This window comes from Exophiala oligosperma (assembly GCF_000835515.1).
Source record: "Exophiala oligosperma strain CBS 72588 unplaced genomic scaffold supercont1.7, whole genome shotgun sequence".
Taxonomy (NCBI): domain Eukaryota; kingdom Fungi; phylum Ascomycota; class Eurotiomycetes; order Chaetothyriales; family Herpotrichiellaceae; genus Exophiala; species Exophiala oligosperma.
The window spans coordinates 2137215-2162148 of NW_015622824.1; the positions used below are offsets into that span (position 1 = coordinate 2137215).

Consider the following 24934-nt stretch of genomic DNA (forward strand, 5'->3'; position numbering starts at 1 on the left):
GAAGCCTTTAAAATATAAGTAAAATACCCTATAAAGAGTATTATTATCTCATTAATTATAAGGAAAAATAAGAGCACTATTATCTACTAATAGTTAACTCTTATAATAGAATAAATAGACTTAATTTAATATCACTAAGGCGTATTAATAGTAATAAACTTAGTTAACTCTATATAATTAGTATTAAATAAGAAAAATCGATAAATTTACTTCTATTAATTATACTCTATAAATCTTATAAGTATACTTATTAAGCTAGTTTAGTACTTATATCTATAAATCTCTATATAAATAACTATATAAAAAAAGTAAACTAAGTTAATAGAGAAGTTTTTCTTCTATAAGAGAAACCTAGGGCCTTATATTTCTTAGGGCTAGGTCCATTAATTAAGTGGCCCTAGTATTTATTATATCACAGATTAATCAAATTAAGTTCCAGCCTAAAAACCTTATAAATAGATTAATAGGCTCTCTGCCTAACGCTAATATAGTTATTAGCCTTTATAGTACTTAAATAGGTAAAAGATAAGAAGGATTCTCCTTAGGTTTAAGGTCCTTAACCTCTATAGCTATATTAATCCTTATAGGGCGTGTTTTAGGCACTTTCAGCGCGTTTTTTTTGCTTTTTTTTGAGGTCTAGGTGATATAGACCTATCCTTTTCATCGAACCAGCGTTTAGCCTTTGGAATGCGTTGTGAACGTCTCATGGCGGGTGTTTTGTGGAGTTGGCACCTGTCAAACGCGTGGTTTGCCAAATAGAAAAACGCGCCAAGACCATGCCAAGCCACCAACATAACAAACGGGCTGCGGAGGAGATAATATATATATATACACACACGAACTCCTCTTCTTCGCCACGGTTTGCTGGGAGTATGCTCGAGCACGCACGGTACAATTGTGTATCAGGATACCAACGGGGTCATTCCTGGCTCTCGAAGGCTTTTTTTCTTTCTCGAACCGGGCTCGACATGTCCCGCCCCACGGATATTGGAAAGTGGCTTGGGAGGAGAGAAAGAGAGGGCCGGTCGAAGTCAAGAATGTCATTCCAATGTCGACCGATCCAGGGTTCGAAAGGTGTCGCCAGTGGGCATGTGTCCATCAAAGAAAAATCCCACCACCCTCTCAGAATTGAAGGGCTTCAAAGCAATGGTGAATTCAGTAGTACCGTTCTTCCCCCTACCGAGTACTGTCGTACTCAATACTCTTGTCGACAGTGTTTTTGTTTTTGGCATGGCTACCTAGGTGCGAAAAGTTGTGCACACTCGCTCGAACTCAGGATCCAAACATGATCCGAAAAGATCTACACCATACACACACTTGGGGCAAACAATTTCTGCTTTGACCGAGATTCAGTTACAATCACAATACGGTTAACAAACAATACATTGCCTGTGCTGGTTCGTTTAATGCGCGTTCATGACGATTTTCCCCCGCGATTGTCTAACTAGAGCTCGGCGAGACTCAACTCCTCGGCCAATCCTATTCTCAATGTCCTCACCACCTCGTCGCCCGTCACCTGCTTGTTGTCCTTGAACCTCTCCCGCCAGTCCCATCCTTTCGGTGCAGTATCGTGGTTCTGGCCGGGGCCGGGGACAAGCACGCCGCTACTGCCTGCACTCTTGCCGCCACCCGTGCCCGTGCTGGTCAGATCGCTCTTGCCCAGCATCTCCGAACCCATCATGCTAAAACTAAAAGCCGAGTTCGTGCCGGACGACATGCTTTTCTTGAGCATGGCGTGTGGACTCGGCGGCTGGGAGCCGTGGAAGTTCCGCAGAGCGGCCTGCAAACATTCTTCCGTGGCGTCGTACACCCGCGCCGACACCGTCGAGAGGTCTTCGATCGCGGCCAGGATGGAGTAGATCTGCGTCGGGGTCAAGACCGACTTGCCCGAGGGGTGGCTGTCGGCGAGCAGCGCAGTGGCTTCACCAAGCAGTGTTAACAACCCGTCGACTTGGATGGCAGATTGGCGTTCAGGGTCGTAAAGACCGCCATAGATGCTGTCTGCTGCACTGTCGATTGCAGCGACGAGGGTCTTGGCGGCAGCTCTACGACGGGCGAGAGGTTTGAGAGTCGAGGGCTTCATTTGTAAAGCATCTTGGTCGCGTAGAGTGTAGAAGCGTCTGAGACAAGCATAGCCGACAAGGTAGAATTGCAGAATTTCCGCGGCTTCGGGATCGGCTTCGGCGATATCTGACAGGGCAGACTTGGGGTTTCCGACCAGGCTTTGTAGTCCATCGTCCATCTCATTTTCCGGTGGATATGCTCGAGACTGGACCAAGGAGTAGCTGATCAGCAGATCGATCAATTGTCGAATCTTGTGTGACGCATGACTCCGTGAGTAGCACAGGAGAGCTGTGCCATAGTCTGTCGTGTTGTTGACGAGATGATCTCCAAAACGATCCGAGACCTTGCGCGCTTCTTCCTGCAGGCCGAGATCCGAGCAAAGATTGGTAAGCTTCTCAGCTCGATCCTGGGAGACAACCTGGAGCTGGTCAAGATAACCGCCAACAGCAACTCGCATGGCCTCACGGTCATCCAGTCTGTTCACGACCGAGATTGCCACTTCCCAGCCCTCAACCGCAGTGCCGTCAGGGAGCCGTAATATGTCCTTATCAAAGAGCTGATCGGCGTAACCCCGCAGAATATCATCCTTGGACACAGCTGGCTTCTCTACGCCGTAGCTGAGCACCATGAGATCCTCATCATTCAACCCACTTGGTCGAGAAGCGGAGCCTTCAGTTTCTAGCCATCCCGCCTTGGACCCAATCTCGGCCACAGAAGCAGCAATACATTGGGACAAGACACGGAGCACTAGAAGAGCTCCTTGAGTGTTACCCTGGAGCACCGCGGCTAAGCCAACCTCAACAGGCGACATGGCATTGATTTGGAATGCATTCTTATCTTTGGGATCGGTCACGCTGAGAAACGAGTCTCGCAACCGTGCGAGATAGAGGTCTGTCTCGGTGAGGTTTGCCGCTTCCAAGTTATTAGCTCGGCTGACGTCGAAACTCCATTGGGCGACTGATGCATTTGCGGTGCCATCCCACCATACCGTCAAAGAGGTCGCAGCCTCGAGCCAATCCTGAGACTGAGCAACAATCTCTTCGGCACTACCGAGCATGATGTTGTAGATTATTTTCAAGTTCTGGTAGATCGTCCAAGGCAAGGTCGATTTGGACTTCTGCCCAAGCTTGGCGAGGAGGGTTTTGCCAGGTTTGCGCAATCCAAAATTCTCCGCCTCAAAAGATTCATCATCGTCAAGTTCTTCGTGAGCTGAAGCCTGATCTGTCAAATTTTCCAGTTCTGCCTCGACTTGGCTCCGAAACAAGTCCCACTCCGGGCCTGCCACATTCCAATCTTCGAGTTGAATTACAGGACAAGAGTTGAGTAGGACTCTTGCGCGGTATATGGCACTCTGGACTGCTTGGAGCTGTGCGCCTTTGTAGCCGATCTCATCCGTGCCCTCATCTGTAGCAGATGCGGCGTATCGAAAATCGGCATCAGCAAACAACTGCATGACCATGCCCAATCTGCCCCTCAGCACCAAGCTTTGAACGGCATCCCAAAACAAGTCGTGAGATACGCAACTGGGTTGAGCTGAAGCTACGGAGTTGTAGAGCGACTCATACGAAACGTGATACTCATCGAGCCATTCTAGGAGAAGCTGTGGCATTGGAGTCGAAGGGCCGTTTGGAGAAGGAGGAGGATGCCGCAGGGCGAGTAAGAGAGATGCTAGATAGTTGGCTTTCGTGAACGCAGGCGCCGAAGGCTGTGGCCCGATCTCGCTGCTATCGAGGGCAGGACGGTCTATCTCCACGAAGCGATGCCAGACGGAGATCAACTCGACGACTCGCTCAGAAACGGCTTCGAGGGCCCTGTTGCTGTCCATCAAGTACTGCGTCTGCTCGTCGAGTTGTCGGAGGAGCTGTTCGGTTTGCAAGATCACCTCGTCCGGTTCGGCTAGAGTGGCTGGTTGTGCCCTCGTGGCCATGTTCTGCGCCAGACTGACGACGATGTTTTCATTGCCTTTGTTGGGCAAGGCAGAAATTCTCGAGGCCCGTAAAGGTCTACTACGATGCTGATGGGACAACATCCTGGAATCTCGATTGTTCCCGCTCATGGTGCTGAACTTCATGAGCGATGCTGCCGATTGCTCATTCATAGTTTCAAAGCCCCGTGAGAATCCAAACTGGCTTGTCCCGTACTCCTCCGCCACCCCTGGCTCTTCTTCTTCCATGGCTTCTTCATCTGAAAAGTCCGCATCTGCATCATCTAGGTCGGTGTATTCTGAGTTTTGCGACAGCCCAAACGAAGTGTGATATGGTCTTGCCATTTTGCTGGCTGGCGTCCCATTCTTCGTGCGCGGCTCTTCGTATGATCGGGATTGTGGAGAGCGTAAGGGAGGAGACGATTTCGAAGGCTTGGAGGGCAATTGTAGTTTGCTGACGCCAGTGTTGCCGAAAGAGGAGCTTCCGAAGATCTGGGAGGGAGGAGGCGCGATAGGGGTCGTGCTGGCTAGCTGCGGAGTATTGGAAGCGAAGAGATTTGCGCGTGGTCGTTCGGGCTCTTTGCCAGGAGTGGAATTGATGCTGGACGAATAGTCCGCGGTGAAACGGTTCATGATGATGGGGGGCGGATGAGCTATTCGCGGTCTTCGATCAAAAGCATTGCCTCGGTAGCACAAGAGAAAGGATCTTGTCAGTTTCGTTTGCGACTGAATATGGCTAGATGGTGGGCAAAAGTGCCGTTGTCGCGCGTTGTCGTGTTGTTTCAGTACAAGAAATAATGGTCGATACGGAGTACACAAAAAACGAAACGCGGTTTCAAACAATGACGCCGCTTAGTCATGCAGCCAATGGACTCCAACACCATCAACCACCATCACCACCACTTGCCCTTTCCGAAGAGGCACCACAATCATTATTGACGGTGTTGGTATCATACAGACTCTCTCGGTCTTCACCTCTGACGATTTCGGGCTTCATAGGGATTTATAAGAACTTGTATGCACCGTCTGAGATCCTAGATCCCTGTTTATCGACTGGCTTGGCCGAGATTCCCATCAATCCGCTCACTTCCCGCCTTTGGCATCTCCATTTCCAGCAATTGACCGAGACCATCGATTTCTGGACCGAGGCTTTGATAAATCATCACTTTTCCCTTGGTAAAAGCTGGAAAGAGATAAAAAGAATAATAACTCTCTCACATTTCGAATCGAGACAGCTGAGCCTAGAGTCTGCATTCTATCCTCTCCAAGACAATCACTCAGCGTCATCATCCTTGTTCGTTTGAACCACACTACGATACACAATGTCAACCGACTACAAGTTCCAAGGCTGGGTCGGCCTCGACAAAGACTCTGCAAACGGCCACATGGTCTGGCGAGACTTCACCCCCAAGCCCTTCGAGGAAACCGATGTTGACATCAAGATTACTCATTGTGGTATCTGTGGCTCTGACCTGCACACCCTCAGGAGCGGATGGGCTCCGGCCATGTACCCTGTCGTCGTTGGCCACGAGATCGTTGGAACCGCGGTCCGCGTAGGGTCCAAGGCCGAAGGAGGGATCAAAGTTGGCGATCGAGTTGGCGTCGGAGCTCAGAGCTCGTCGTGTCTGAGGCCCGACTGTGATGAATGCTCCCACGGGTCCGAGAACTACTGCCAGAACGGTCAAACGGGCACGTACAACAGCAAGTATCGCGACGGCAACAAGTCCTACGGAGGCTATGCCAACTATTGGAGAGGCCCGTCCCATTTCGTCTTTCGAATCCCCGATGCTCTACCGAGTGATGTTGCGGCGCCCATGCTGTGCGGAGGTGTTACGGCTTTCTCACCACTCCTCCATCACAAGGCTGGCCCCGGCAAAACGGTCGGCATCATCGGCGTCGGTGGACTCGGTCACTTTGGCATAATGGGAGCCAAAGTTCTGGGCGCCGACAAGGTCGTGGCCATATCGAGAACGTCGACAAAGAAAGCGGATGCTCTGAAAATGGGCGCTGACGACTTCATTGCCACCGACGAGGATAAAGGGTGGAATCGCAAGCACAGGAAAAGCCTCGACATCATCGTGAGCACCGTCTCCAGTCCTAAGATGCCTCTACAACAGTACCTCCAACTCCTGCGGGTCGACGGTGTGTTTGTGCAGATAGGTGCTCCCGAGGACGCTCTGCCCCCGGTCAATGGCTTTCAGCTGCTAGGAAAACGATGCAGCATTACAGGAAGCAGCATTGGAAGTCCTAAAGAGATTAGGTACATGTTGGATCTGTTTGCAGAGAAAGGGGTGCGGACCTGGAATAACAATGTCCCGATGAAAGACGCGAATCGAGCAATTGTGGATATGGAGGCGGGCAAAGCGAGGTACAGATACGTGCTCGTGAATGAGCAACATGCCTCTCGCCTATAGGTGCAATGTGAATACACCTTTTTAGTAACCAACCCAATATCCAACACCATCATCCAGTTCGTCCAGTAAATTAGTAAAACCATGCACAACACGGAGTTTGGGCTGAGTAGTCTATGCGATGCCCATTAACTCAGCAAGCTCGTCAGGACTGAGTGTGCTCCTTCTTCTCGTGGCTCTTCCCGTAGTTCTAGGCTGACCGTTCTTTCTTTTGTTTGTTGTAGCAACAGGACGCTTCTGTACCTCGACTGCTTCCGCCTCAACCATTGCCAGCTTCGTAGGCACAGTCATCTTTTCGCCCTCATGTTTAATCTGTTTGATATTGAATCAGATCTGGGTCTCGCCATATACGCAACATGTCGTGCTCACCTCATTTCCCGTCGACATTTCATTCTCGTCACAAAACCGGCCATCCGAATCGCCAATGTCTGAGTTACTGCTCTGTTTCGAGAAATTTTTGGGCTTCACCGCTCGTGTCGGCGAAGGATAGATATTCTGGTCGATTGCCCGGAGCGGACGGACTGGTTTTCCTATGTTCAGGGCAGCCTTCCGAGCAATCGATGCTCTTCGTTTTCGGGCAGAACCAGGCGGTCTTTCAACAATTTCTTCTGCGTGATTGGCATCCTCCCTTTGCATAAATACCGGACACTCGCGATCGATGCCCTCGTTCGTGTTCGCCGACTCGATGTCCTCTATATTAGTGTTTTCGTAAAGGATCGAAGACAGTTCTTCTTCGGCTCCAAAGATTGGTTGACCATCAGGGAATACTGCCATGCTTTTACCATATTCCAAACCCGAAAGATCTTGACCCGGCAGGCTTTCGCCGTTCTCCCCCATTTTGCGGCGCCAATTGTCCATCATAGTCACTGCCTCCTTCCATCTGTTGGCCATCTTCTCCCAGCCAATCCTCAGCTTGATGATTTCATCGTCACGCAGCTGCACCTCCTCGATGGGGACAAAAGATGGGTCCTTCAATATCGTCCGGCAGTGGTCGAGGGTGGCGGCCATCCGGGTCGCCAAGGCGTCGCAAGAAGTCAGGTTATGACGTTGTCGGGTGGCTATTGTTCGTCTCGACTTGCGGTCCTGTCCTGGTATGCCAATTCCATTATCATCATCAGAGTCCTCGTCAACCATTCCATTCGCGCAGGTGTTCTCCATGTCGGTCAGATCTCGTAGTACGTCCATAGTCTCTGTGATTATTCGCCTCAGAGATACGTTCTCCGTACTCGTCTCATTTACTATGGCTGCCAGGAAATCATTTGTTTCTTTCTCCAGGCCGCATTCGGCCCCCTTGACCTCTCGTCCATTGCGCTTCTCTTTGCCTTTGTGTTCCGGTTCGAAGTTGATGACATTGATCTTCATTCCCGATGCGTCTTTCCGTCCTCGCTGTATCGATGCCAGGTGCGCCTTCAACTTGTCGAGCTCGACGTCCCTTTTCCGGACATCGCTCAAACATTTTGCGCGCACCTGGTCCATGGTGGATTTCATCTTGAGCATTTGATCCTTCAATTCTTTCGCCTGAGCGTCCGCTCTGCGGGCTGCAGCCTTGAGTGTTCTTTCCTGCGCCTCCGCAGTTGAAGCCTCCCGCACGAGTTCGGCATTCTTGTCTTGTAGGCGCTGGAGATCCAAGAGCCGTTGAGCTTCGTCCACCCGGGCTTTGCGGATGTTCATGGCCAAATTTTCCCTCTGCTCTGCATCTTGATCTCGTCGTAGGACCAGGTCGTGGACGAGATTGATCACTCGGGACATGGTCGCATCCGTGCTTTGTCCATGACGGTCGGGCTGCGCGAAATCGATCGCCTTGCCGCTGGGAAGGAGGCCGCGAGCAAGGAGGAGGTTGTTGAGATACTGTGATGCTCGATCCAGGCTGTGCGAGTCCATGATTGCGCCGTGGTCAGTGTCGAGAGCGCCGTGGTTCGACTCGAGGTATGCCGCATCAGCTGCACAACATGATTACCCGATACGGGAGAGCGTAAACATGCCAAGCCTGGAGGTGATGCCGCCCTTAGGCACTTAGTCACCCCCAACTTCAGTCGTGGGGGCCGGATATTTAGGTACCTAGTTTACTGGAGATTATGAAGTCTTGTTAATACATGATCATTCGGCCTGTGGAATATGCAGACCTGACAGCTATGCGAGGACATTCTCATTGTTGAGACAGAAGAACCTCATTTGGAGATTTCCGACAAAGTACTACCAGAAAGCTAGCATACCCCAACGATACAAGCAAAGGTTGGCTTTTCACAAGTAACACCCTTGGTGCGGCAGCGTACTTTGGGTGTGATTGACCAATCCAAAAAGGTCGACAAGCAGATCTGTTGGTGCTCAGAGTGAATCTGGGTGTATCATCTGCCTTTCCCAGCTCTTGAATGGTCCGGATTCACGGCAGATATTTCTATACTCCAGCATTTGTCTCCGACCTCGTTTCAACTTGCTCTGTTGAAAGTTCGAACTTTTCCCCAACATCTCCTGTATTGCCACGGAGATTCAAGTCTTGTCCCTCCTTAATCATCCTCCTCAGCTCCGAAGCCCTTTTGACAGGGTTGGTCGTAGGGTCCATGAAGGCGAGGTCCACCAACTCAAGCGTCAAGCCAGAGGTTTCGGGGAAGAAAAAGTAGACCAACGGGACGAATGCCAAGTTGAAACAAGAAAAGATCAAGTAGGTCTTCCAACCGATATTGGAAATGGCGGTCGGGACAATCTCAACCACCACGAAGCTCCAGATCCAGAGCATGCTGTTGGCCAAACCCAATCCTCGGCCACGGAAGTCTAACGGAAGAATCTCCGGTCCGTAGCACCAGACACCTCCCATGAAGCCCCAGGTGTAGAACGCCTGGTAGGCAAAGAGCATGACGGCAGCCACTATGCCGGATGCGTGTGTATCGATGGCAATCATGGCCGCCAAGATCGCCATGACAATTGCCATGGCGGTGCCAGTGATCATGAACATTCGGCGCCGGCCGGCGCGCTCGATGAACCACCAGGTCCCTGCCGAAGCAATCAGGAACCATATCTGGAGAAAGCCCGACATGAGCAGGGACATGTGGCGGCTGAACCCCACGGATTCTTCGAAGCTGTCGACAAGATTGTTATTGGGGTGCACTGTGTAGAAAAGGTATGGCGTCTTACATGTAAGTGGTATAATAGCTGACAGGAGTACTGCCACTCCATGGCTGCATAAAGTTCACCAAACATGCCAGGATAACCCGACGCCTTGAACCGACCAGGTCTTCGTGGCGGAGAAGTGCCATCCACCCCCTCCTCCTCTGGCTGTGTTCGACTGCGACGGCTTCTCGGATTTCCGCCATCTCGGAGGCCACCACACTCTCGACTTCGGGGTTGGCCGATCGCAACGCACGGAGGACCTCTTTCGCTTCATCGTAGCGCTCGTTCATGATGAGCCATCTGGGTGACTCGGGCATGAAACACAACATGACGCTCATGAGAATGGCGAAAAGAGCCTGAAAGCCCATCGGAAAGCGCCACACGATAGTGCCAGTGTACGAATTCATTCCATAGTCCATCCAGTATGCAATCACCTACAGCATGTCAGCTGGTCATTCGACCCACGCTAGCATGTAAGCGATGATTTCTTACCTGGCCCACAAGGAGAAAGCTGAGGGAGCCGGCAATCAACGCTCCTCTTTGAGCCTTGGGAGAAGTCTCGCTTTGCCAGATGACAACGTTGGAGGCGATGATGCCCAGACCAAACCCGGCAACAATTCGTCCCACAATGAGTTGTGCTGTTGAAAAGCTGCTGGCTTGAATGATGGCGCCCAAAACAATAGCCACACTGCCTATGTGAGTCATCCGGAGACGCCCTAGACGGTCATTGTTCAAAGAGGTCATCAATGAACCAAAGAAAGCGCCGACGAGGAATAACGAGGTGACGGTGCCTTGCATGGATGAGGTCAGGTTGAATACGTCTTGGAACGACGGGGCAGTCAAAAGTCCGCCGATGACTCCATCATCATATCCTAGAAGAGCAATGGTTAGTCGGCACAAGTAGGAGCTGCGTATGGCATGGCATATGCAGACGACTGTGTAATAGCTTACCGAACAGGACGAACCCCATCCCGGCAGAACAGGTGTTGGCTACCAGGAGGCTTCGGCCTCGCAGGCCAAGAAAAGGTTGTACCATGTTTGAGAGTATTCGAAAAATGCTTCTTTTCAATTTGGAAGGACTCCATTCTGGATACGAACCTCTATTTATGTGGAAAATCCCCTGGTCCGTTCGAGAGTCCCCAGAAGACGGCCTACGTGGGGTGTTAAGCATGGGGAACACAGTGCCTCAGGCAATACAAGAATTCAGGAGAAAGGCTCCCATATCTTGATCACCCGGCACATCGGCAATTTAGGTTTGCGACCACATAGACCGCCTGATTGGACAAGCAGTGACGACCTCCTCGACGGGACAGGTGCTTAGCTCGACTTTTGGCTTCAGTGGAGCTAGGATATTCGAGCCGTCGTCCTGAAAACTGGGGTTTCGCGGGGGTCACTACAATTCTCGACTACGTACTCCGTAGTCCTAGGTCGCGTGGGGGTTTCACTGGGAAGACGTCTGTGGGAAGGATACAAATAGAGGATAAGTTGAGTCGCCAGTCAAAGGTGTGATGATCATCACTACGTTTGAGAGTCACTTCGTCTTACCTTAGGTACGCGTCAAAGTCTGGGGCCCAGCAACTCCGATAGAAAACAGTGAGATTCTCGTGGGGTCCATTTCTCAGCCAAATGGCTGGACGGCTGTCGCATACTACCCCTACTGGCAAAGGCATTGGGAAGAAGCACCAAGCATCGACATCCAATTGGAAACGCAGCTTTGTGTCCTCCGGTCGTTTCTCGAAGATCGGCATCGCCCGATGTAGGCCAGGGAAGAGCTACTGCTCGTTGAATACCACGTCGAAAAGCTTCATCGCCAGCTCTACTCAGGTGACATGCGAAAAAATTTCGTCTGAGCACTCTGTCAACTAGGCAAACGGGCCTGTGAGCAAATCCATCCTGCCAATCATCCGCACGAACCCAGTGCCAGGTAGACACATAACACAAGATCGTTTTCCCCAAGCAAGTCCTTTCCCAAGTAGAAGGCAAGATTCGCTTTGGACAGGGGGTTTCCAATACCCACTTTTCAGCGAGCGTGGCCAAAACTCATAAGTGTATTCTAGATGAAGTGAATGATAGTCTGAGCAGCATGCAAACGAAGTCTCTCTAACTTCCTCGCCTGGCATGGAATAACTTCGCTGGAGAGCAGGCATCTTTTAAAGCGGCGATGTTTGGGTGACCGCAAGAGCTTAGTGAACCACGGCTGGGGCCGCCAGGACGCGGCTCTCATTATTAGTGGCAAGTCAAGATCACTTCACGCGTTCATCAAGGGGCTCTACACATACCACCCCAGCTTCATCAATGAATACTATGAAATGAATAGGTGACTTGGCTCCATCATCCTACTCTATGCACCTCTTTTCGGTCGATGTCGCCGGTGACATGATGTCAGCGTCGACAGCAATAACCCAACTTCTCCAAGATTGTCGGAAAGCTGCAAGGGAAGGGCAATGGAATAATGCCTTGAATCTCATGGATCAAGCCTTGCTAGCATGTGGTTCCACTGACACCAGAACCCGAATTACGATTCTCGACACTCGTGTAGCGGTGCATCTACGCACGAAAAAGCCTGGTCTAGCTTTACATGACGCCAAAGCAATGATCCGCGCCGACAAAAGTGATGGACGTGGTTATGTCCGCTGTGGCCAAGCCGAAATGGAACAAGGCAACGCATCTGCTGCCCTCGAGTGGTACGAGCATGGCATTAAACGCGTGTCGCCGTCGAGCCAGTACTTTGCAACCATTTCTGCGGCGGCAGGCAGCACTCGAGAACAGATCCGCCTCGACACCGTCAATTCCAGACCAGTCGACCCAATGCAAACTCTGCCAATCGAACTTGTCCAGAAATTCCTGTCACTTCTACCCTACAGGCAGCATATAAAAATGCTGCGGGTATGCAAGGCCTGGAACAGACTTCTACGAAGCATGTCACCACTGACTGACACATTGGCATTCCCAAGCCCTACCAAGGACATCAACACGAAGATGCTCCACGCGGCTCTGAGACGGCTCACACGCCCTACCGCTGTCCGCGTCGACCATTTGCAGCAAGCAGCATCTGACCTCCTGGCCGATCGTATGCGGTACTGGCAAAATTGGCAGAACCTTGCAGTTCTCGAGGTAGAGGACAAGCGGTTCGCGGCCTGGAACCTGCCTCTTCCCAAGTTCGACCTAAGGACCATCAAACTCCATCCCGAATCAATCCCTTTTGCAGTAGTCCAACAGATCCTTCAAGATTGTCCCAAGCTGGAAACAGCCATATTCTCGCAGGTGTTGTTTCCATCTCGGCCTCAAGCTGATGGGTTGACGGCCTCTCCCTTTCCTCATATCCCCGTGCTTCACGGGGATAATCTGCGACAGCTTCACATAAGCGCAAGACCACTATCTGAGCCCATGCCTCTCAATATCGTAAGTCTGGTGTAGCAGAACTTTTATCTGGCCTCTTGACCTTGTGTGTTGACCACGTACATACAGACAAACTTGTTCGATCGCATGTTACGGCTCGAAAGCCTGGGCCTTGCCAAAATTTGGTCCGGGTTCTCATTTGATCTTCGGCACTTGAAACGCCTCCAGCATCTATCACTGAGAGACTTTCGTACCCCGGAGATCAGCCTTCCTGCTTCGCTTAAGTCTCTCGAGATCTTCCTCTCGTCCATAGTGGCACTAGTTGAGCCCACAGACTCATTTCCTCGGCTTCAATCAATTCAGCTAGAAACCTTCAAGGCAGTTGGATGCGAGAGTCTGCCGGATTTTTTGTTCATTTCGATCGCCACGGAGAACATCGCCAAGTTTACCTGGATGGGCACGACAAGGGCACAATATGAGAACATGCTGTGTCATCTCATAGAGATAGGTAGGTTCAAGGGTGTGCGGGACCTGCATTTGCAGACAGGCGCCCTCTCGGACAGCCTCGGTCCGGGTTTTGCAACCGGCCTGCCTAGTCTGGAAACACTGGTCATCGAAGAATCCCAGATCACGGGGGCTTTCATTTCAGATTTGATCGAAGCCAACAACAAACTTCACAAGGTGACCCTGGTCCAGTGCCCCAAGGTCTCCAGCGACATTGTAGCGTGGTCAAAAGCAAGAGGTGTGCATGTCAAACGACTGAACAGCACGAAGGAATTGACCGGGAAGCGGGTGATTGAAGAGATATAAACGAGAACGCTAAATAGAGGCTGTGCTTGGTCAAGATAGCACGCCATATACGTAGGTATCATGAAAAGGGAAAAAAAAGCGGGTGGTTCATTATCCAGTCCCGAGTCCCCATGGTGTCCTTCTTGCACCTGTGTCCCCGGCGTCCCAAATTCCCCGGTTGAACGTTCTTCGATCCGAGTCCGTCTCTATCCATCATAAACAAATCGCTTTTGCCTTGCGCCCAAATATCCCGATACGCCTCTTCCCTAGAATTCCGAACAAACATCGATGTGTGTGTGTGTGTGTGTGTGTGTGTGTTGTTCCATTTGATCAAATCTCCCCAACATTCTGCGTGTCAATGTGGTCGTGGGTAGATACCGAGCTCTCTCGATGCGTTCGTGCACATCACAGAAGTAGACTTTGCCGAATTTCTTCGCACCAAAGAGGCACACACACGCGTTCACCTCATAAAGCGTGCGACTCACTCGCCAGCGTTTCGGATCTAGATGATTACGAGAGAGCCTGCTCTCGTCGTCCTCCATCGTCTCTCTCTCTCTCCCTCTCTTGCGGCTCCGCTCCTGAGTCCCACGTCGACAGGCAATTTGACAGCTCCCAGTGAGAACCATACCTTAGTCAGAGGCAGACTTTTCCAAACTCGAAAAGAAGCTCGCTCCGGGATTGGATCATAAGATGTCGAGGTCCTCGAATTCGGCGATGAGCTCGTCCACCTCGTCCCAAGCGTTGCTGGGCTCGTAGTCCATGGGCCGGCTCGCGTAGCAGCCGACCCAGATGTTGCCCTTTTGTTCGACCCCCGCGAAGAAGCCGGCGACCTCCCGCATCTGCTTCCACCGTGACCCCAGGTCTTCCGGGCTCGGGTGTTCCGTCGCGTACGCGGAGCTCGCGTAGTAGTTCGTCTCGGGTTCCGAGTAGTTTGGGATCTCGTACGAGATCCAGAGGGACTGGTCGACCCGTTCGAACCTGATGCGCAACGACTGGGACGACACGGACGTCAAGGAGAATGGGTCGAAGGTCGAAAACGGCGAGGGCATTCGAGCCGAGGACGACCAGTCGGCCCCGCAGGTCGAGACGGCGACCGACGACGCCGCGTGCAGTTCCCCCCTGGCGAACTCCAGGCCGGCCTTGGCCCACCTTCGGGTCACGATCGACTCCAGGGTGAAGCCCGAGGGGTACCGGGAACCGCTCCTTCGACCCGAAGGTGTCGTCGTCGTCGTCGTCGTCGTCGCCTGTGACACCATCGACCCGTCCACCCCCGGAGGGGGCCCGCCCGCGAAGATGACCAGTCCGGCCTGGTCGTGGTCCATGGCGAATTCCGCCGACACCGTCACCTCGGCCAGGAGGAAGGACTGCTGCAGCCGCTTCAGGACCATCGGCGCCGTCACGTCGTCGGACGACGCGCCGGGCTCCCTCTGCAGGTTGCTGTTGGGAGGGGCGTGCAGCGTGAAGTACTCGTTCACGTCCTCCGACTGTTCAAAGTTGGACCCGACGTTGAGGGCCTTGAAGCCCGAAAAGCCGAGCTCCATTTGCATGTCAACGACGCCAAAAAAAAGAAAGGTTTGGTCTTGTCCTTGCCAGAGACCGTAAAAAGAGAGATGGAAAAAAAAGAGTCCAAAAGTTGGTCACTTCTCTTTCCTTTTTCCTTCCGTGTGTGTCGGTGTTTTTTTGCCTTGGGGGCAAAACGGCAACAAGCTGGCTTTGCTGGAGTATTGCGATTGCAGTTGGCGATCGATCAACGATCACCCCCGGAAAGATGGATGATCCTTTTCTGATGATGATTGGAAAGATTTGAATACTGTAAATTTTTATTGCCGTGCACACTGACGACAACGGCGACGACAAAACAGCACCGGTGATGATGATGATGATGATGACGGGGGTGGATTATTATTGACGGGGGGCTTTTTTGTGATATATGCGTGGACGATCTTAACGGCTGTCATAAACAGGTTGACCGGGAAGCGCAGCACGGAACAAGGCGAGACAGTGACAGATGACACGGATCATGGCGCACAGATTGGCAAGGAAGCTGTCATGTTTGAAGAATTTATTACTCCGTAGTCCTGCCCCCTCCAAAAAAAAAGGACAAGAGATGGCGGCGGGAAGTGTCACGGGGGGGAGAGGCGAGAGAGGGAGCAGGGGGGCTAATAAGAGATGGATGAAGCAAAGTGACATCCGAGCTTTCTCTGGTGTGTACGGAGTACCTTTTTTGTTTTATTTACGGAGTACACACAGACACGCACACACACACAGAGTTTTTTCTAGGACGAGCGAGTAGAATTGACTACACGATTAAAAGTCTTCTTTCTCGGTGCGAAGGTGTGGGAATGGTTTGTAACAACAGCAAGCCCCCGATGATGGAAAAAGGGATGTGTTTGTGTGTGGCCAAATAACATGTGCCCAATTAAGGAGGAGGAAAGCAACTGATGTCTCAATTCAATCCAACACCATCATCATCATTATCCTCCATTCCTGCAAGGGGGTAGCCGGCGCCAGGCAAAGGGGGAAGGGAGGTGATTGATTGAGAGTGGTTGGGTGGGATACTCCGTAAGGACGGATCACTCGTCAGGTTGTATTGTGTAGTACTCCGTAGCCACGAGCTGAACGAAAGGACCTCGCCGTAGCCAGCTGGATCAAGGACAAATCCAGTAAGTAGTTCGATGCGCGGTCGCCACGACCGGTGGGAAATGAACCAATGGATTTGCTCATCAACACATTTACATGCAGTTCGGCGGTACCGGGGCCCTGGTAAAGAAAAAAAAAAGGCGGAACGATGGTCGCCGGGAAAAGACACAATCCACTGTTTGTAACAATTGGGGCTCCGGAAAATACTGTCCATTTGGAAACAGACATCACTTGACCCTAAAACCACCCAAGGCACAAAATCTATCACATGTTGCGAGGTCAAGTAATTCAGGTCCGACATGATGCTATCTCGTCTGGTCGTACATGCTTACCACCACCGTATCTACAGTAACAGGTACAGTAGCTGACTGTACACCGTTGAGGAGTTTTTAGTCGTCAGCATTGGCGGCACTGGACTGGGTGACGAGGATCGTGTGATGATTATGATGGTGATGATCATCATCACCAAAAGCCGGCCTCATGTCAGGCGAGTCTGAGTAACACTAAATAACGAGGTAGTGGCCACGGGGCACGCACGCACGCACGCACGCAGCGTTTTGTGTTACACCGGCCAACCGGGCAAAGCGAACGGACCCGTGGGAAACCAGCAGCATGGACAGACCCAAAAATCAAAAAAAAAAAAATCAAAAACACACGGTGCAAAAGGAGGACATTGCTTCTTCGTGGGGGACCAAGAGACGGTTGTTTCTCCCCCTTGCATGGAACCATGCAAGACTGTACCTAGGTACCCAAGGTAAGGAAACCTCGTGTGCCTCTGTAGCAGCCATTCATTGTACTCCGTACTTCCGTACACCTCAATTCGACCTGCCGGGTCCCTTACGAGAGGGGGAGTTTTGTACTTGACCCCCTTGAACCCCCCCCCCCGACTACCGTACGGATAAACCCTCCTTTGAGCAGCTAAATAACTCCCTAGCTACAGTACGGAGTATCCGGTACCTGGTAAGGAGTATATGGGTCACTGATGAGGGAAACGGAAGCCCCCCCGGGTTAGCGTCTTTAGGCCAGGCACCTACGGAGTTACAGTACCTGCTGTCGGCACCTTACTTTGGCGTACAATGTACCTAGCTAGCTACGAGTACAGTATACAAAGTACGACGACGACGACTACGACTACTACTACTACTACCACCCATTGTACGGAGTACCTTGTAGCTTGGTACATGTCCGGTACTTCCATTTCTACCCTTTTTAGGTAACTATTCCTTGGGGCTAAATAGTGTCCTCTCTCTCTGTCTCTCTCTCTCTCTCTTATTAGCATACTCATACTTGTACTGTAAACTGTTAGGCGGGTTAGTTTACAGTGGGAACAGTGCCTGCTGGAAATACCTTTGGAACGGTCGATATGATCCTTTATCCTAAGGAGATCCAGCCACTTATCACCCCCAACATCGAGTCCACAAGTTTAATCCCGTCTTGATTTCCACCGCCGCAATTTGACACTGACACTGACAACTTGACGTTTTTGACGTGTCTCACGAAAACCCATCATGTTTCTCCCCCCTCGCCCCGCCGCCCAAAAATTCTTCTGCACGAGGCGGTGGAGTGTTTCTCGCACGAGTCAATCACTCTGGGTACTATATACCCGGGGGGGTGGTTGGGCTAACAGTATTTACCTACAGTAGGTACAAACCGCCCGGTTACTGACCAGGCAGAATCAAAAGGAACACTACCTAGGTAGGTATCATATTGGGCACATGGTTGTGATTTGACAAAACTAAAACACCTCGGTACCTAGATACAATACAATAGCTTGTGAGGTCGCCGGAGGTCAGACTCGCACGTCCCCTGTCAAAGTGTTTTGGATCGTCCGGTTCTGCACACGACGGTCATGCTTTTTCCCCCTCCATCATCAACATCACAGAAAGAAGGGAAAATCGGAGACACGAGATGATAATGGAGTGCAGGCCACGTTGCTCACGACCTCAAAGTAGTGTTGTATCTCAACACGTGATATGGAAATACTTTGTTTGATTTTCCCCCAACGAGTGGACTATCAAAGGCCGTTGGTTCGCATGTACGTGATTCTTTCTCGTCTCATTTCCTGCCCTTGCCCTTCTTCTTTTTGTTCCCTCCGGATGCAGAGGCAACAGGAGCTGCCGGTTTCGCGTCGACATTCAAGTCTTCATTCACGACGCCGCCCTGTGTGTCACCGCCTCGTTTGGCCCTCTTCTTGCCCTTGGGTGGACGGTAGTAACTCCTGTCCTTCATGGGCAGCCACCGTTCCGGGTCTGGTTTCTTGTTCTCGTCAAAGTCTTTGGGTAGTCTTGACTTGCGGATGCGTTTCGCTTTGCCTTCCCCAGCTTCCGGAGCGCCTCGCTTCTTGCTCCGTCCTAGTTGTGCAATGGCCAGCGCGTTCGACGACTGCGGGATCCCGGCTTGCTCGATCGAGCCAACGTCCACGTCTCGAACCAGGTCCTCGACCGGGGTGAGTTTGTCAATGTCAGACTTGAGCTGGCTGCTCCCAGCTGCGGCGTGGGACGCGACGTAACCGGCAGCTGTCGCCTTGTCGTTCGGTAGCTGTTCCTTTAATCTTGCAAAAATCTCCGACGCCAACTTTGCATCAGCTTCGTCATGGGATTCTAGGAGTGAAACACCGGCTGCAGTCAAGAGGCTCGCGGGAGGGTTGGGTTGCGTGCGCCAATATGCAGCGGCTTTTGCAAGTTCTTTCTTGACGTGGCTCTTTTGGTCTCGATGCTTGTACAAGCTGATCATGAGGCTCACAAGGACAGGGTTGAATCTGGTCTTTTGCTCATGTTCAACGGCCGACTGCTCCAGTCGCTTCAAGAAATCTTCCATCAACTCCACTGCTGATGTGCTGTCGCCGTTCAGCATGTATAACTGGACCAAGGTGACGATAATGCCGATATCCTTTGGCTGTTTTTCCAGAAGAGACAGTATCTTCCGAATCGCAGCCTTGCCTGTTCCGTTACCTGCCACCGCCGCTGCCTTTGAGCATGAGGAAATAAATTCGTCTGATGGTGTGTCCGACTTCCCCGGGATATGCCTGGATGATTTCAAGCCATCAAACTTGAAAGCCCGTAGATCTAGGGTTGCCTGGTTGGACGTCAGAGGTGCACTCTGGAAGGAAAAGAGCTTGTCATTCGACGGAATCTTGTCAGTAGCATGGAATTGTTTGTAGGCAAGAAACGTATTGTCCAATCCTCTGGTCACCAAAAGGTTGTTCTGGGCGATGTGTCGTGTTGACAAGTCGGAAGCATCCTCAATGATGATCTCTGAGGCGACTGCTTCTGCTTCGGCACTCTTTCCCAGGCACAGTAGCACATATAGCTGCTGGACAGTAATGGGAATCAGCTCGTCCCTCTTTTGCTGGTCTGTGAGGTCTTCCGAATGTCTGCAGAGCTCCTTCGCTCTCTTCAGGAGCATTTCCGCCTGTGTATATTCCTCTCTTGCGATGCTTCCGCAGGCGGCATTATATGCGGTCTCAAAGGCTTCCAGGTCCTCCCTTCCAGGCCTTCGTATTGATTTGACATCTGCAACTCCTATCCACTGAGCTTGGGCATCTATCGCGCCCTGGTTCACATGCAATTCGTAACCTTCCGACTCGTCGTGGGCGTTTCTGAGGCGCTGGTAAAGCTCAGATGTCGCCAACGAGTCTTCCAGTCGGTATCTTGCCTGCGCCTCGAGATGACTAGCACCTCTACTCTGTATCTCTGAAGAAATAGCAACGGCTTCCTTTAACCGTCCCGTCTTGTACAGCGCATATGCATACTCCAATTGGGCTGTCCTGCGCAAGGAGTCGCCTGCAGTCTCTGCGAATTGGACGGCCTCCTCGTATCGATCCAGTTTCAGGAGGGCGACAAGTTTGACATGTTGAGCTTCTGGATCCGACTTGGACGACTTGAGGGTCTTGTTGCACGCATCGAGGATTTGTTCGTGATCATCGAGAGTCGATTTCTTCAGAAGCGCCGACAGCGCGGAGGAAGAGGCGGTCATGCCGCTGTAATAAAGATCGCCAGTCTCTTTATATCACTGTGACATTGCAGATATAGATGTTGTGATCAAGGAGGGACGCTTCGACAGAAGTGTAGCAAACTGTAGTTACAACTTCGGTGATTGATGTGGAAAGGAAATGCAGCGTTGAAAAGATCGTGGGGCATGTGTGAATTTCCCCCACAAATTAATATAAATCCGGTTGCCCTCGTACTTCGTATCGCGAATTGCTGCTGTAGAAACCACAGGATCCGTCTTTACACGGTGTTTGGAGCACGCGACTGCACATCTATGTTAACGAGACTATGCAAATGTCTTTGTATGGCATAGACCCACGTACAAGAATCCTAATATCATCGCAATTGAATTCCTAGAGTTATGGCCTGACAGAATTCCCCGAGGGTGACATGGTTTCATGTCGTCGATCATTTAAATAAATATTGGCAAAGACTCAAATGCTCCTCGTCATCAAACCAACCGTCAACAGATCCTCATCCCATTCATACGTACATGTCGTGACACATTCTCTCCTGCATTTTGCTTGCTATTCGATGCCCTCGCTCCTTCGTCGCTTGTTTGCATTCACGAACAAATTTTTATGCCTTCCGCTCAATTCATTTCGATCTTCGTTTGTGCCACAACCACCACTTGCCGTTCACACCATGGATATCACACACGCCACATTCCCGCAGGAGCTTATCAAGATCATCCAGCACATTGCTGACAGCCGTTTCATAGCTTTCGACCTTGAGTTCTCTGGCGTGGCTGCCAGAAGACAGGGCGGAGGTAGTGGAAGGTTTACTCTACAAGAGTATTATCATGACCTGAGATCGGCTGCTCAAATCTATCAAATCTTACAGATAGGCTTGACCATTGTCAATGAGGATACAAAGAAAGGTAAGCTACCTGATCTAGAGCTACCGTCTTGTTGATTCGGCAGCATTCCATTCCCGGGCTCTCTGGCAAAGCATCAAGCCAAAGGATGGCACTACAACAGCACTCACATCCATGACACATTCATCATATTCAACACCTGCTGACACCTGTAGGTCGTTATGTTGCTCGACCATACAACTTTCACTTGAGTCCTCTGCCTGCAACCAGCGAGAACGTCTTCCGCAGAGTCTGGTCCTACAACAGTGGAGGTATGTTTAACCTCTGGTAAAGTCGATTGCATCGTTGACGTGGTTAGCAATATCATTCCTCTTACGCCATGGATTCAACATCGAACGACCTTTTTCGCAAGGTGTTCACTATCTTTCACGACAAGAAGAACATGAGGTACGCGATAAGCTCATAGCAGATGAAAAGTCTAAGGCAAATATGCCAAATATGGTCCTCAAGGACGAGGATTCCGTCTTGGTGGACCATATCAGACAGTCGATCAGCCAGTGGCAGTCACTCCCAAAAAAAACGCAAGAAAACTACCTCAATATCCCTGCGGCCGATGCTAAAGATCCGGTACCGTCGACACTCAATCGATACCAGGTTCGGTTGACACACCAGACAGTTAGAAACGAATGGCCCAAGTTCAAAACACAAGGCATGGGTCATTTTGTGCAGATCACCAATCCGACCGCCGACCAGCAGGAAAGCGAAAGAGCGCTCCGCGAGAAAATGCGTGAACGCGACATTGCCAACGCCGTTGGCTTTCGCTGGGTCATCGAAGCCATATTGGGTGGGGACATCTCAAGTCTACCGCATTTTTATGTCACGTCAGGCTTCCCGGAGGGACAGGCGCCAGACAACATCCAGGCCTTTCTTGATAAGCTGCAAGAGAGACTGAGGAAACGCAAAGGCGCACTTGTCGGACACAATTGTCTGACCGACCTCATCAATCTCTACAGATGCTTCATCGGCGACCTCCCTGAAAAGGTTGAGGATTTCAGTGCTAGACTGCACAGTTTGCTCCCAATTATCCTGGACACCAAGTATCTTGCTGGTATTGGGAGCAAGAAATGGGTCGACACTTCACTGCAGGCAGTGGAGAACGATATGAGTCCTGTAGCACTCCCTCGAATACACTTGCCGCCAGGGTATGATCGCTACCTGCATGCTGCGAACTACCACGAGGCTGGCTTTGACAGTTTTGTGACCGCGAAGATAGGCCTTAAGCTCCCCGGAAAGCTTAAGAGAGAAGGAAAGAGCCTCCCGGCACTTCCTCAAGGCCCAATTGCAACCGTCGAGGAGGAAGGGAGCCCCGAGCTCCGAAGTAATGAGCCAGATGCAGCAGTCCAGATTGAAAAGCCTGATCAAGGCTTAACGAAAGGCGTGGTCGACGTGCTCAAGGCTCCTTTGGCGATAGCAAGCTCGATTCTGACAGGGAATGATCCCGACAAAACCAATGACTCTAGTGCGAAAGATTCTGGCGGGGCAGCTACTATTGTAGCTTCAAAAGCGACGAGTTTGCCTCAGACCAGGCCAATGTCTGAAACTAAGAAGGTTGCATCCGCTTCTCAGAAGTCGAACATTTTCGATGTGCTCAGCGATCTACCGGCAGACACATCCATGGATGCGGAGGAGGCTGTGGCCCAGAAAGACGCCGCAGCACATGGCAGAATCGCCGAAATGGTCGAAAAGGGCGAGCTTCTACCTGGCTGGAACGACAATGCTGAATTCTGGAGGCTGATTAGCAATCGACTCCAGGCAAATGCGTGCGAGGATGGCATTCTAGACATGCTGAAACTGCAAAAGACATGACCTTGGCCGAGGTCGATGATACCACACTACAAGACTTAATCTTCTGTACTACATAGCATAGCAAAATACCCAGCAATGACGGAGCAACAGAGGAGGAGCTGCAATGTGAGCTCTGCGCCTCCTCACATACTCCGTACAGTATCCGTACTATGCACGACGTGTTGTTGCCGAGGTTCAAGCGAAATCCATCCAATTACCGAATGGACCTCAAACCCCAGACTCTCTCATCTGCCCGACATGACTGCGTCTTGAATTCATTCCTCGAACGTATTGTGCTTTTGTATCCTTCACTCGATCTGTCGTCCTCTTGCTCCACGATGTCCGTCGGTTCGGATTCGCAGTCAAGCTCGCAACATCTCTCGTCCTCGCAAGCGTCATTGAATCAGTCTAGCAAGCGCACGACATCCGAGATCTCCAAAATCTACAAGCATGCTTCGCAGCTATTCCTAACTCGACGTTTGCTAGAAGCATACGATGCTCTTCAGCCTATCGTCACGCCGCCTGGAAACAAGAGGCCAGATGACAGCCCTGCTCAAGCTCCGGTCGCGACCGCAACGACAAGTCAGCGCATCAAAATCTGGAGCTTGTACGTCACTCTACTGAACTCCATCGTGGACCTTGGCTACGAGGAGGGTGCGAATATATTTGGTCCCAAACCCTACAGCGACATCGTTCGGAATGTGAGGAATGGCAATATCTGGGATCAGGTCATCAAGGATGGCTATCAGGGACGAGAAGGTTCGGTGGATGCTGAAGTGGTCTACAATTTGTACAACCAAACCCCATCCATTCTCTAGACCTGCTGTTAGACGCACACAGACTGACGGTTCTTGCAGATCCAATCTTCTCCTCGGACAAGCGCCAGACCAGAAAACGAACCAAGCCCGACTCGAAACCTACCTTTCCTCATCGCAGAACGACCTCGATTTCTCGACCCACCTCAGCAATGCCCTCAGTAACGGCCGTCAACCAGGCATGAACGGCACAAACACGCCAAAGGATCTGGCGTCTCGGATCAAAGTGCTTGAGCTGTTCACGCTTCACGTACTGCCGCGGAACGAAGAGTGGGACTATGCCAAAAGTTTCATATCCAACAGCGATTTCTTGGACGAGGAGCGACGCGAGGCCTTCATGCAGACGTTACAGGAACTTCAGGAAGCGAGTGAAGGGCGCGACAACGTCGGAGAAGCAGAAGACGAAGAAGAAGACGAAGAGGTGTTTGAAGATACCGAGGAAGACGCACACTCACATGAAACAACCCCTCTCGAACAAAGCCAGCTGCGCGAGCAGACACAAGTACAGTCGAAACCAACGTCAAAGCACCAGAGGACGAGTAGTGAAGTCGATTACGGGATCGAGAAGGAGCACCCTAGTGGCACACACATTACTACTGCTAGCACCACGGCACAAGGAGGAAAACTACCAAAAGACGCGCCACCAATGACCAAGATCCCTCCCCAGCCGATGCCGTCCTCTTCGTCACCACCGCGACACCAACCTGCACCACCTGCAGCCTCTTCTGGCCGAAGTACAATGTCGCCTCCATCTTCACAGACACCCCGGCGCTCCACTCGGAAACCCAAGGCCACAAAGCAGAACGCCATGCTCGCGCAGGCCCGTCTACTGTTTTCCGCGCTCTCGAATCTTGCTCGCAACCTGGCCGGTACGATATCGAAAAACCCTACGAATATTCTGAGGATGTTGTTGTTCATATTGGCATTTATAATGGCATTCAGCCAGAGGCACATCAGGGAAAAGGCAAGGTCGTTGGCGAACACTAGCTGGAACAAGGTCAGAGCAACAATTGGCATGGGCACGAAAGTCAGTTATATCTAGGTTGCACGCACAAAGCACCGCGGCTCTGTCTATGTGTGTATCTTTGGAAGCAGCTTCTGGATGTATGTGTTACGACTGTTGGGAAGCGGGCCGCGTTTAGTCGTCGTCGTTTGTAGGCACAATGATATGGAATGCTTAAAAACCCAGTTACTTA

At 51.3% G+C, this 24934-nt stretch overlaps 9 protein-coding genes across 10 annotated transcripts; 4 read left to right on the forward strand and 5 right to left on the reverse strand.

Annotated features, from left to right (window-relative positions):
* Positions 1-1382: 1382 nt before the first annotated feature.
* On the reverse strand, positions 1383-4765 carry PV06_08002 (uncharacterized protein). The gene has a single exon (XM_016409293.1). The coding sequence runs from the start codon at positions 4619-4621 to the stop codon at positions 1445-1447; it is 3177 nt and encodes a 1058-aa protein (XP_016261047.1). The 5' UTR covers positions 4622-4765; the 3' UTR covers positions 1383-1444.
* A 153-nt stretch (positions 4766-4918) lies between these two features.
* On the forward strand, positions 4919-6402 carry PV06_08003 (uncharacterized protein; the record flags this gene model as incomplete). Its single annotated transcript, XM_016409294.1, has 1 exon — positions 4919-6402. Exon 1 carries the CDS (start codon positions 5311-5313, stop codon positions 6400-6402), a length of 1092 nt encoding a protein of 363 aa, XP_016261048.1. The 5' UTR covers positions 4919-5310.
* PV06_08004 (uncharacterized protein) lies at positions 5937-8280 on the reverse strand (the record flags this gene model as incomplete). The annotated part of the gene is made up of 3 exons (XM_016409295.1): positions 5937-6235; positions 6288-6711; positions 6769-8280. The coding sequence occupies 2 exons, from the start codon at positions 8278-8280 to the stop codon at positions 6514-6516; spliced, it is 1710 nt and encodes a 569-aa protein (XP_016261049.1). The 3' UTR covers positions 5937-6235; positions 6288-6513.
* A 514-nt stretch (positions 8281-8794) lies between these two features.
* On the reverse strand, positions 8795-10540 carry PV06_08005 (uncharacterized protein; the record flags this gene model as incomplete). Its single annotated transcript, XM_016409296.1, has 4 exons — positions 8795-9473; positions 9529-9938; positions 9997-10376; positions 10456-10540. The coding sequence occupies 4 exons, from the start codon at positions 10538-10540 to the stop codon at positions 8795-8797; spliced, it is 1554 nt and encodes a 517-aa protein (XP_016261050.1).
* Positions 10541-11883: 1343 nt separating this feature from the next.
* Positions 11884-13653, forward strand: PV06_08006 (uncharacterized protein; the record flags this gene model as incomplete). Its single annotated transcript, XM_016409297.1, has 2 exons — positions 11884-12906; positions 12973-13653. 2 exons carry the CDS (start codon positions 11884-11886, stop codon positions 13651-13653), a joined length of 1704 nt encoding a protein of 567 aa, XP_016261051.1.
* A 662-nt stretch (positions 13654-14315) lies between these two features.
* PV06_08007 (uncharacterized protein) lies at positions 14316-15544 on the reverse strand (the record flags this gene model as incomplete). Its single annotated transcript, XM_016409298.1, has 1 exon — positions 14316-15544. The coding sequence occupies exon 1, from the start codon at positions 15177-15179 to the stop codon at positions 14316-14318; it is 864 nt and encodes a 287-aa protein (XP_016261052.1). The 5' UTR covers positions 15180-15544.
* Positions 15545-18088: 2544 nt separating this feature from the next.
* PV06_08008 (uncharacterized protein) lies at positions 18089-20370 on the reverse strand. The gene has a single exon (XM_016409299.1). It carries the CDS (start codon positions 20245-20247, stop codon positions 18328-18330), a length of 1920 nt encoding a protein of 639 aa, XP_016261053.1. The 5' UTR covers positions 20248-20370; the 3' UTR covers positions 18089-18327.
* A 536-nt stretch (positions 20371-20906) lies between these two features.
* Positions 20907-23020, forward strand: PV06_08009 (uncharacterized protein; the record flags this gene model as incomplete). The annotated part of the gene is made up of 3 exons (XM_016409300.1): positions 20907-21141; positions 21294-21389; positions 21437-23020. The coding sequence occupies 3 exons, from the start codon at positions 20907-20909 to the stop codon at positions 22942-22944; spliced, it is 1839 nt and encodes a 612-aa protein (XP_016261054.1). The 3' UTR covers positions 22945-23020.
* Positions 23021-23183: 163 nt separating this feature from the next.
* PV06_08010 lies at positions 23184-24934 on the forward strand. 2 transcript variants are annotated; one of them, XM_016409301.1, is made up of 2 exons: positions 23184-23713; positions 23781-24934. In XM_016409301.1, the coding sequence occupies exons 1-2, from the start codon at positions 23262-23264 to the stop codon at positions 24778-24780; spliced, it is 1452 nt and encodes a 483-aa protein (XP_016261055.1). In that variant the 5' UTR covers positions 23184-23261; the 3' UTR covers positions 24781-24934. The 2 variants fall into 2 exon arrangements, with proteins under 2 accessions (XP_016261055.1, XP_016261056.1); XM_016409302.1 differs by having other exon boundaries at positions 23184-24934.

What these genes read in the sequence shown, in the direction of transcription:
- PV06_08008 (XM_016409299.1), bottom strand. Translation starts at nt 20,247, where the DNA reads ATGACCGCCTCTTCCTCCGCGCTGTCGGCGCTTCTGAAGAAATCGACT.
- PV06_08010 (XM_016409301.1), top strand. Translation starts at nt 23,262, where the DNA reads ATGTCCGTCGGTTCGGATTCGCAGTCAAGCTCGCAACATCTCTCGTCC. An exon ending in GCTGAAGTGGTCTACAATTT is followed by an intron (nt 23,714 to 23,780) that starts GTACAACCAAAC and finishes CGGTTCTTGCAG; the next exon opens with ATCCAATCTTCTCCTCGGAC.
- PV06_08002 (XM_016409293.1), bottom strand. Translation starts at nt 4,621, where the DNA reads ATGAACCGTTTCACCGCGGACTATTCGTCCAGCATCAATTCCACTCCT.